We start from the raw sequence: 11,411 nt of genomic DNA, 5'->3' as shown, positions 1-11,411 counted from the left end.
ATGTTTTGAAGTGCTGTGATGGCAAAGGATGATGGAAGAAAAAGTGTTGCAGGTGTCGCAGAAGAAAGAAAAGAAATGGGTACGCCGAGGATCGAGATATTTATGTCGAAGGAGCGACCCTCGATGACTAGGCGCCAGCGACCATCGAGAGCACGTGGTTCAGTACAGACGCCTGCCTATGCCTGCCTTCGCTTTGTTCGGTATACACTGTCGTTCATCGTCCAAAGGTGAATAAGCCGATACTGTCAACAATTGGCTCTGTTTCATTTATGGGAATTATCAACACCACGGCAACCAGATCACGATACTGTCGAATGATACGCTTGGAGGACATACAGGCTTATCGGAGCCTAGGAATGAATTCTTACTACGGCACAAATAATCATCCTGTTCGCGTTGCGTTGCCTGGGTCAACTCATCGCGGCCTTGAGGGATGAAGATGCAGAAATCGGATTCATAACACGGCCAAATTAGGGGGTTGAAAAGGCCGAGGGGAGGTCGTAGCAGCTTATCGGAGCCTGGAGATGAAAGCGGTCATGCAACAACAATATTGGAACATTATTTGTTTCAATGTTGGCGTTGCCTGTGTCAACATCGCCGCGGCCTAGACGGGCGAATTGAACAAGAGCCTTCACAATCCAATTCAGTTGCTCGCAGTTGATATTCACTCATTTGCTGGGAATATAATTCGGGGGTTTGTGTTGATGAATTTCCAGTATCTGGTGCAATTGGAAAGTACGATCATTCATATGATTGATTGGCATGTTGGATATTTACTGTGGTTGAATCAATTCAATTCGGAGTCTCTCTGGACTAAGCTCCATACATATGTAAGGTCGCATTTAAATGAAACAAATAAAAGGCCAAAACAAAAACAAAAACAAAAGATGTCTGTATATAAAATCAGTGCCGTCGTCTTTAGGGCAGGTATCACAGTTGTTCGGCCTGAGGCATGAATATGACATATTACATAAGCACACGTCACTCCCGAGCCTTCAGATTCAAAGCTGTCTGAGAACTGCATGTCCATGTAAATCGATTTGAGATCTATCGCATCTCATATGCTTAATTAAATAGACTGATCTTTGTGTTGATTTCATGTTTGTCTGTGTTGCGGTCGAATCCACTATGGTTGTTCGTTTGTGCTAGACACTCGAAAAGTGGAAGTCTCATGACCATTTCAATAACTTGAACATAGCTGGATTCTCCCTCTTTGTGCATTCCCCCTGATCTTTGCCTTTTCAACGGCGCGCGTCATCATCAACCATGACCCGTGAAATCCCGGGGTTCTATTATGGTAAGTCGTGTTTTGATGCGTTTCTTCCCTTCTGGCAAGGTACGCGATGGCAGTACGTAAGAGGCGCGTGCTGCTGTGTGCCAGTCACACACAAAAGCTGCATCGTACTGTCTAGCCTGTGGCTACTGTTGTATCTGTGCAGTGGTCAACCACCCCGCTATACACACTAACTCCCGTGTCAACTCATACTGACTGAGCATTACAGACCCGGAGAAGAAGAAGTACTTCAAGATTCAAGCCAACCATGCTGCAACTCCAAATGCACAATATTCACAGCAATCTGTGAAGCGAAAGCGGTCCGAGCTGACGGTCAGTAAGAGGGACCTGTGTGTATTATTCCATTCGCTAATCAATCGCAGACAAGAGAAAACAAGACACGATTGAGACAACGTGAAGAAAAAGAGACGATCAGAAAGGCAGCATCGTTGGAGCATCCCTTGTTTAATCTCCAAAGAGAGGTTGGGGCAGTTGAAACCTCCTCCCGTGTCAGGCAAGAACAGCAGGCTCGCATTCAAGCCAGCCAACTGCATCGTGGGGAACTCCATCGTTTTGAACCATGGCCTAACTCGTACAGCATCCGGCATGTCTTGCGCAACCCACGTTCAGGGACTTTGATTGCTAGTGAGTTTCATTGGCTTTTATTATCCCGATGCGTGGCTAACATGCATGACAAGGTTCGGCTCGTGGATATGAATCGTCTGTATCGTACGTTGATGGGCTTTTCGCTATCGGATGTCAATGGCTACTAACCAAACAATAGGGTCTGTTTTCCTGATATTGACGAGTCACAGTGGAGCTACGATCACACTATGGAACGGGTGTTATTCAGAGAGCCGTACTGGGTGAGCACATTCATCCCAGCACTTCCTTCCTCTGAAAGCATGTTTAACACCCCTTCTAGTTAGGATCGATGTCTTTGAGCCACTCAGGCTACCTACTGTACGTCTCCATAGAAAGCTATTCGACAGGCTTACCGTTAACAGCTTCAGTGCAACAATGAACGAAGGACCGCAAGGTGACTGCTTCCTTTCGGCTCATCTCCTCCCAGAGCCCGATGAAGGGGGCAACTACCGCTGGCCAACATGTACGATTCCACATGCATCTCTATTCCAACACACAGTACTGACCCGAGACTTTCCAGTCTCTCACCCAATTCGGATCAGACCCCACTATCCGATGTCCTTCTGGTGCTCCGCGGCCCAGCCCACAGGTTCCAGTGCCCACTTCGCCATAGGAACTTCAGAAGGGCTCCACACCCTAGAGGGTACCAGTAGTCATTGGAGCCTTTCGAAGAAGCCATTCAAGGGCAATACGGTTTCCACTAACACCAGAAGACGCTCCGACCGTAGCCAGAGCCAACATAGCGTGCATGCCGTGGAGTGGATGTCGCAGGATGTGATTGCGGCGGGACAGAAAAACTGCAAAATCTTCCTTCATGACCTGCGCAGTGGTGGCAGTGCCACGCGCCTCCAACACAACGATGCCGTGATGGAAATGAAGCAGATGGACGAGCACCGGCTCGTGGCGGCGGGACCTCGCTCGGTATATAGCTCTTTCCACTCTTTCATTCTTTTTTTTTTTTTCTCCGCGATATGACGCCCGGATACTAATATTTTTCTCAGCTACAAATGTACGACCTCCGCTTCGCGCCAAAGGCGCTTAAACCTCAGGACTCCTCGAAGCCTTATCTCACTTTCCCCGATTTCTCCTCACTTCCAATCCCGACCTTCGACCTGAGCACCGAGCTCGGTCTACTGGCTAGTCGTATGTTTCCCTTGAATATCAGAATAACCCAACTTCCAGTTCACCGGATGCTAACATAGACCTCACTTTAGCTTCCCAGCACTGCAAAATCCAGCTCTTCTCTCTTCAAACCGGACTGCAGGTCTCCTCGCCTCTCACGAGGCATCAATACTCCTCACCACCTAGCTGTGTGCGATTCGAGTATAGCAACGATACCCCAGAGTGGCGGGGTCCACATGGACCAAGCTTATTGGTCGGCACGGATGATGTAGTTGAGCAGTGGACATGGTAGGAGTCAGTGGGATTTTGGCGTTTCTTGTCTCTCTTTTTTTTTTTTTGTATTTTTGGTCATTCAAATTTCTCTCGTATGAGGATTTTGCGCATAGTCTTTGGTGTTTCTTGGCAACTTTTTCTTGAACTAGTTTGTTATTCTGCGTTGGCGTTCGAACGCAGCAGGTGGATTTCTGCTGTATGGGGGCTCTTTTCTGCATGCAAGCATTGTGGTATGTGAACTGGAGGATTACCGACGTCAAATCTCCAAAATATGTTGCAACTCTGCTCTCATGTGTACACGGTAGGAATTAGCTATTCAAGGGATAACACGATGATACGGGCCTTGTAGTAATGTTACAATTGACAAGCTGTTTCAGACATTTCACTACCATACGGATCTAGGCAATGATCAAGTAGAATGATAACATGGGTATAATTGACCTAACCACAAAACCAGTTTCCAATGCAAGGCCAATAAGCCAAGAACTCCCGTTGACAAATACAACAAAGCGCCAGTACAAGAATCAAGTCAGCTTCGTCGGCTCCGACAGTACTCCTTCATCCCCAAGAAAAACCAAATCAGTCCAGACCGCCAGCCAACCACTCACCAACCTCGACACCAATACCCTTAGCCAGTTCACCGATCCAGTCACCAGAAACATTGACACACCACTTATCTCCCGCATCGGCAGTAGTATTCCCACTACTAGTCGCCATAGCATTATGGCTAGCAGCGGGGACAACGAGCCGCAGACGTCGCAGCGTTGCCAGTTCAGCATAGATACGGTCAGCGACAGCTGCAACTCGAAGCGGCGTTGCTGGGGGGTTCGGGTCGATCGCATGGTAGATGGCAAGGAGACGTTCTAGGGGGAAAGAACGGGCCGTGAGGATTGTAGACGGGCCAGCGATACCTGCGCCACCTCCGATGGCGGACGTGGTAGCCGAGGACGTCGCGAAGGCGGAGGAGAGAGTTGATTTCGTGATGCGGGTTTTGGTTCGCTTTCCTTTCTTGGGGGTTGAAGGGTCGTCGTTTGCGGCTTGTCTCTCTTCTGCCTGGGCTTGGGAGAGCACCTTCAAACGTCGGCGATGGTGGGCACGCTTGTTTCGGGCTGAAAGGGATGATGAGGAGAATTTGGAGAAGAAGATTGTATCCAGTCGTTGAGGCGTGTGCGAGGCCAGATATGCGGACGTGAGGATCAAAGTCGAGAAATATGGCAGAGAAGGGAGAGCCGAAGGCATCAAGGTCTTTGCCAGCGGGGCCCGTTTCGCACTGGCAGGAGTCTCGTCGGGGACAATACGGTGCACAAGCGCAGACTCACCCTGGTGTCGGAAGATAACTCTGTTTTTGACAAGCAGACGAGAGAAATCCCACTCATTGTTTCCGCCTTGGGGTGTTTCACCATTCACTACAGGCGCAACAAATCGAGGCCACAATCTATCACATATGGACCGGAAATCCGGTATGGAACCTGCTGTAGGTCCTACCAACGAGTCGTAAACTGTAGAGACGAAGTACGGGTATACCCGCGTGGAGGTTTCATCGGGCAACCCATCCACAACCGGCGCATTTGAACTGAGAATAATGTGGATGGCCTCCTTGCGGGTATAGGGAGGGAAGCTGACGTGCGGAACCGCTGCACTTTGGAGGAACAATGGCCGTGGGGTCGAACTGAGGACTAGAACAACACAGAGAGACGGAACCTACAAATCATGGGGTTAGCCGCAACATTCCACGCCCAGCAAATGTCGCCCAAAGGCATAACTCACGATCTCGCCAAGCCGTGCCAGCGCTGATAGCAGAGTATGCGGCGCGTCTCTTTGCCTGTCAATCTCATCCAGCACCAGCACAAATTTGCCTTGCTTCTCAACGGGCCTCGCTGCCAGGCACTCCTCAAGCAAGACTGCAAGGCCACTGACGTGCTCGCATCTCCCCTTGCCGGATTTTTCCCAGTCCTCCTTCTGCTCGAGGGCCTCCAGTGTGTTCCATATGATTTTTGTCAGGAGATGCCGTCCCGTGATGCATTCCGAGCTCCTGACAATGGCGTGCGGCACTTCGAGGGTAGCGAGGACGGCCCGGAGGATAGTCGATTTGCAGGTTGCAGAGATACCATGGACAACCAATGTTGAAGGACTAGGAACGTGAGGCTATTTAAAGATCGTTGGAGGTCAGCCACTTTCTCCATGATTGGCGAATGCAAGGAATTGTTGTCGGCATAGTAAACTCACACTTAAAAGGCTGGCTAGTTGCCGCATCTGAACATCGCGACAAGGCCATTGTGTGCTCAATGAGCTGGCAACCTCTTTTGGTAGCATGAGAGGCCCAGTCAGTTTGATTCGGATCTTGGAGGATGAATTGTGTCAAAAGCAAGTTGCGGCATCTTGCTAAACCTCCGCAAGATGGCTCCTTTGGCACGCACGTGATCACGCGTCGCGCTGCAGATTTGGCGACAAACCTAAAGGAATTACGAAAACAAAGAGTTGGAAATCTACTAGTGTTGGAAATGGAGGATATTGTATGAAAACTTAATTCAGCTTTCCATTGCTAAAATACATGCAAAAAGTGCGTGCAGGATCATGTATGACGAAGATCTGGCCCAAAGACCAAATAGCCCCCATCATCTCAAGTAGCAAGCTAGCCGGAAAATAACCAAGGTCATTCATTGATGAACAAAGGCTCCAGAGCCATTGTAATGTCCATCCTCGGCTCAGCTCGCGTGCAACAATGAACCAATGTAAAAGAACGGGCACAACACAAAACGCAGTTCGAAAAGAGCAAGGCGCAAAAGTACAACGATGAAGGGGTAAAAATAAAAGTTGAAAATCACAATGTGGAAGCGAAAAAGGAAAAAAAAAAGGAAGCAAAAACAACCCAAGCTGGAAGAACCAGTCCTCAAATCAAGGCAATAGAATACCAGATTGTTCTAAGGAACGATCCAAAACCATCACCAGATACCCTCAAGACCTAGGCATACAAGGCATTGGGGGAGGAAAACCAGTGGGGAAAGGGAAAAAACATGAAATACAAGATGTTGGGGAACAAACGGAGCAGAGGAACATAGTTCCAACGTTGTCTGCATCATGCACGGGTCGCTTCATGAAAGGTATGCAGTATGCAACATAGGCCAAATGCAATGATCATGGCACATTGCTTCAAAGGTGTATGCAGTAAAACGCAAGTGTGGTAAATCATGGGATAAATGATCATAGCATGTGCAGTTGATGTGGGCCCAGTTCGATGACAGTGTAATAAGTAACCGTAAAATCGTGAAAGAAAAAAAAAAGAAAGGTTTCGTCGCATCGTCTCACTATGGGTACACTGGGGTTGTGAAAGACAAGCACTGATGTGGGTGTCCCAGACCCAATCAGAAGTAGTTCTGGATTTGCTGCGGACCAAGCTTCACAGACAGCTGGGGGGTGGACGTAGTGTAAACAGACGAGGTATCACTTTGTCCCGAAGGAGTGTTAGAGGCAGAGCTCTGGGAGGATTGAGGAACATAGGTCTGGTTGCTGTATCCACCGGACGAGCTCGAAGACTGAGTACTCTGAGTACCAGGCTGATGGTAGATAAATGGCTTCTGCAGCAAGTTCTTGGGGATCTGTGCAGTACTGGTCATCTCATTGGGGGTGGCCTGGCCGCTGGTAGTAGCGCTGCTACCGTTGCTACGGCTGTTGGTATCCGCAGCCATGATCTTGCCAGCAATACGACGGCCATGGGGAGTCTGACGGATAGACGGAAGTATAGGGCGAACAGCCTCCACAATGCGGTTGCGAGTGTCGAGATCACAGAAGTCCATAGCGGTCTGAACAACATAATTTGCGAATGAATCACGCAACATCTTTTCGAGCTCATTGCCCATGAGGAATTCATCAATCATTTCACGCTTCATGTAGTTATCAGCAGTCCGGAGGCACTTTTCGATCACATTGGAGCTGAACTTTTGCTTGGACAGCTGAGGAATATTGCCTCCAAAGGTAGCACATAGCGGGTTGGTGAAGCTAGGCTCCGCAAGGTCCAGAATGTATTGCACAACATAATTTCCGAAGGGATCCTGGACCAAAGCGAACGAGTGCGAGGTAATCTGCGAAATCAGACGAGCCTTCTGATGACCCGAAGCATGATCAATGCAACGCTGAAGGACACAACATCCATGGCGATGAGTACCAACAACAACACAATTGCCTCCCACAGCTTCGTAAATGAACTCGGCATCCTCAGGAGTGAGGCGGTTGAGGCATTTCTGAATAACGTGGTTGCCATTCAGATCCTGGACCAGATCAACCACGTGATACTGCAGCGCATTGATGACTGTTTGGGTCTGCTCGGAGGTCGAGATGAATTCAATCATCTTCTGCAGTGCACGAGTTCCATGCTGGTTCAGAGCAATCTTGACTAACTCAGGGGCAGCATTGTTAATCAAAGCAGTGCGTTGTTCATCGTTAGAGTATTCGAGTAACTTCTGGCAAAGATAATTTCCAAATGGATCTGTTCGAGGAGAAAGGTTAGCAATGACAATAGAGTTAAAGGCAGGATGTGCATGTTTCATACCGGTCATAAGTTCAATAACATGCATGTAAGTCTCACTGAAAATCAGCTGCACGTGCTCCGGGTTACGCTCCTCCAACTTGCGTTGCAAGTACCGGCAACCATGCTGGTCCTTACACAGGCTGTACAACTCACCCTTGTAATGCTCCAAGGGGTAGTTGCCGAAACGAGTAAGCTGGGTCGCATCATTCTCCTGGCGACGCTGAGCCATGCTGCCTCGGGCTGCAGGTTCATTAAAGCGGAACCCAGGACCATAGCCAGAATAGGCATTGTTGTAAGCAGAAGCTCCTCCAAAGTTTTGCATATGACCGTTGACCGGAGTTGCTTGGCCGACATAGGGCTGGATCCCATAATTGAAGGCAGGAACCGCAGGGACTTGGAATGGCAAACCCATTTGAACAATCGAACTGGGGACATGGTTGGTAGAGGCAGCCGAAGTGAGCTGAGGCCCGAAGGGTGGAGCGCTCGCGTGCAAGGTCGATTGATTGCCATAGAACTCGGTCTCATCTAACTCGGCCTTAGCCTGGCTATTCACACCACTCTGGGGAATCCGGCCCATGCTTGTGTTGTGGTGATGCATGTGCTCATTGTAGGTCTTGGGGGGAGTAATAGCGTTGCCAGCTCCATTTCCCTTGATAGTAGGCAAATCATTAGTTGAGTATGATGACTGCAGAGCATTGGGCCGGCTCGAGGCAACAGGGGTTGCTGTCTCTTCGTGGCGGTCATCGTGGAAGGTGATCTGGCTTCCCATGGAACGACGAGCACCGTGGCGTGAGGTGTGGACAGAGTTACCGTGATCCTCGTTACTCTGGCTTGCCAGCTGGTCCAAGCGCCCGAAGTTGTGAATGTTCTGCGGCATGCTCTGGTGAGACGACCGATGCCGACTGTGGTTGGAATAATTTTCGGCGCCTGGAGCACGAGGGTTGGCGAGATCATGGGCATCAGGGTTCGCCGACAACTAGCCAAATGGTTAGGATTCAGGCTGCGGTGTTCAATGTCGGGAAACTTACCATGTTTGAGTCACCACGACGGGACAGGGTGGGGAACTTGTCATCAGGCTCGGTCAACTTGATGTAACTCTTAATGTCAGGAGTTGACAGGCGTTCCAGCTCCCTCAGATGGTTGTGAGGCTTGTCCTCATCACTAGGGAAAAGATACTTGGGAACGTTAAAGCTGTCAAGGCGTGATCCATTCAAACCGGAGATGCTAGCCCGATGAGAGTGGCCGTTCTGGTTACCGGAGGGCAGCGAGTATCGATGAGCAGCACTAAAATAAATATTAGCTAGGCCCTGGATATCACAACTCGAAAACCAGGGTTCCACTCACGATGGAGCGGATCGGAAGGGAGAAGTAGGATCGGCAAGGAAGTCGTCCTTCTCGGAATTTCGGCGTGAACCAGGGACAGAGTGTCCAGCAAATCGGTCAATCGATGGCTGGGCGGACTGGGAAGCAGCCTGGGGCGAAGTCAAGGTTGAAGGAGCAAAAGCATTGAAAAAGCCGGGAGAAGAGGTCACACTCGAAGTGGAGAAACGAGCAGGGCGGCCAAAGGCACTCGAGACAGTAGTATCACGGTACTCAGGTGGGGTGGTTGGCTCACTGACTGGGCCAGAGATGCCAGCCTGAGCCAAGTCCCGAGCTAGCTGGTCCATCTCCATTTTCTCGCGAGCGTGCTGAAGATCTAGGATTTTCATATCTTCTTCAAAACGACGTTTTTGTTCACGCATGTACTCGATGTGCTGTCTCTTTTTCTCAAACTGCTGAAGAGGTCAGATATAATTCCCGGAATTGATGCGTTCAAACAAGAGCGGGGAAGTTTGGGAAAGATATCAGTTTGAACAAAGTGAGAGAAAAGTGGAAGGTCTCAAACAACTCAATCGACAAACACGATCAGAACTGCACAAGAGAGGCTTGAAAAGAACACTTCAAAAGACACCAAAAAAAAACAGATATCTTCATAGGAGAGCCACAAGAATAATCACTAGCATGAAACACGAACCGAACGCACGATCTGAAGTCAAGAAAGTAACGGGAATGTAACGCGAAATCAACGGCAAACGGAGTAGACCCGGTAGCACAGGCAGCGAACTTGTTCGGATCCGAAGCTTTGAAACAGATGGGGAAATGATGAGGCAGCAGATAAAAAGAAGAAGCAAAGAGGAGGTGCGAAGCTTTAGTTTTTATACCAACCCAAAACGGATTGCAGCCTAACAGGCACGAGTCGATTTGACGTCTGAATAGGCTCAGATTGGACGCAGTTGAAGCACCAATAGGCGTCAATCAGGTCAATCGCTCCCCGGTTTTGCTTGACTGATGAATAGAAACAATAGGGCAATTGAATGGAAGAGATAAAAATGATGAATGGTGGTCGATGAATGGTGATGGATGAATAGCGGCAGATGAATAGCGGCAGTTCGTCAACTTGCCGCTACACACAGATAGTGCGATATACTGGAAGCTGACGGAACTTTCAAAGACATCCATGATTTCAAAGAATCTTGCCGGGCTAGATAACCAAGACACCAATTCAAACATCTCCACTCATCGCCGACCAAATTCCGATGGGAACGAGACAGGTTCGTGGGTTCAATTCAGGGGAATAATCGCTAACTCAAATAAAAAGTTCAATCTTACCGAAGACAACAAATCCACTGGATCTTGCATCTGGCCTGAACCAGAGCCAGAGCTCGAACCAGATCCCGAGCTTGGATTCAGATAATTCCATGACGAGAACTTGCTCGAATCGGTCGTAAACCGACGCTGCAGATTCGCTCGAACATCGCCAGCCGGGCGAGATGAGAACCCGGATCCAAAGTTCGAATGACCCGGGGAAAGAGATGTGTACCCAGGGAACGCAGACTCCGAGGGCGGGGATCGTGGGGATGGGAATCGCAGCTCGTCGAGGCGTTCACTCAGCCCGTGCTTGAAGGCCATTGTGGGCAGGCCGAATTATTCAACTATACACCAAAAAATGACGTCCGGTCAGCAAATATAGGGATTTGTTGACGCCCAAAGAAGAAAACGGGTTTTTAGGGGAGCTTCTCCGGGGAAGCAATTACGACAAGCCCCAGATAACGTGACGTGACGTGACGTCCTCCGGTGGTCGGGGAATAACCGAATGGGAGGAGAGGGTGTGCTGGCGGTGTGTGTGTCGTCGGCGTTTCAAGCAAGGGGAAATCGAGAGAGGGGCTGAGGGGTTGGCGCCAGGCGGAGACGATCTGCGCTCGCAAAAAGGGACTAACTCACACAATGAACGCCTCGAGAGGAGTCAAATCCGGTTGATGGGAGAAGTGCTATGCGATTTCAAGCTGCGCAAGTCATCTATGGGCAATTTTGACAGGAAATATCGTGGGTACCTAACGGTGCGGAGATCAGCAGGGAGTTTCAGAGTGGGATAAAGCTCCTCTTACCGCTCCGATTAGCGAACACCGAGGGATCGAGGCGCGGGCGAAACGAGCGTGTCGCGCGACGGGGAAATACAACCTAACAATGACCCAAAAGAACGATACAAAACTGTTGTACAAAAGGGAGTTGAAGAGGGAGGGAAAGAGAAGAAGA

General features: G+C 49.5%; 3 protein-coding genes across 3 annotated transcripts; 1 reads left to right on the top strand and 2 right to left on the bottom strand.

The window, feature by feature from the left end:
- Positions 1-1,266: 1,266 nt before the first annotated feature.
- On the top strand, positions 1,267-3,332 carry N7537_004481 (uncharacterized protein; the record flags this gene model as incomplete). The annotated part of the gene is made up of 10 exons (XM_056895538.1): positions 1,267-1,297; positions 1,503-1,606; positions 1,657-1,918; positions 1,972-2,002; positions 2,058-2,139; positions 2,199-2,236; positions 2,287-2,381; positions 2,439-2,839; positions 2,920-3,061; positions 3,133-3,332. The coding sequence occupies 10 exons, from the start codon at positions 1,267-1,269 to the stop codon at positions 3,330-3,332; spliced, it is 1,386 nt and encodes a 461-aa protein (XP_056755286.1).
- Positions 3,333-3,892: 560 nt separating this feature from the next.
- On the bottom strand, positions 3,893-5,626 carry N7537_004480 (origin of replication complex subunit 5 family protein; the record flags this gene model as incomplete). Its single annotated transcript, XM_056895537.1, has 3 exons — positions 3,893-5,014; positions 5,081-5,458; positions 5,540-5,626. The coding sequence occupies 3 exons, from the start codon at positions 5,624-5,626 to the stop codon at positions 3,893-3,895; spliced, it is 1,587 nt and encodes a 528-aa protein (XP_056755285.1).
- A 1,049-nt stretch (positions 5,627-6,675) lies between these two features.
- Positions 6,676-10,787, bottom strand: N7537_004479 (uncharacterized protein; the record flags this gene model as incomplete). Its single annotated transcript, XM_056895536.1, has 5 exons — positions 6,676-7,796; positions 7,860-8,814; positions 8,867-9,122; positions 9,183-9,610; positions 10,488-10,787. The coding sequence occupies 5 exons, from the start codon at positions 10,785-10,787 to the stop codon at positions 6,676-6,678; spliced, it is 3,060 nt and encodes a 1,019-aa protein (XP_056755284.1).
- Between the last annotated feature and the right edge of the window lie 624 nt (positions 10,788-11,411).

The sequence above is a fragment of the Penicillium hordei genome, assembly GCF_028827395.1.
Source record: "Penicillium hordei strain IBT 12815 chromosome Unknown utg000002l_segment0_segment0, whole genome shotgun sequence".
In the NCBI taxonomy this organism is placed as follows: domain Eukaryota; kingdom Fungi; phylum Ascomycota; class Eurotiomycetes; order Eurotiales; family Aspergillaceae; genus Penicillium; species Penicillium hordei.
This window is presented reverse-complemented; position numbering and strand designations above follow the sequence as displayed.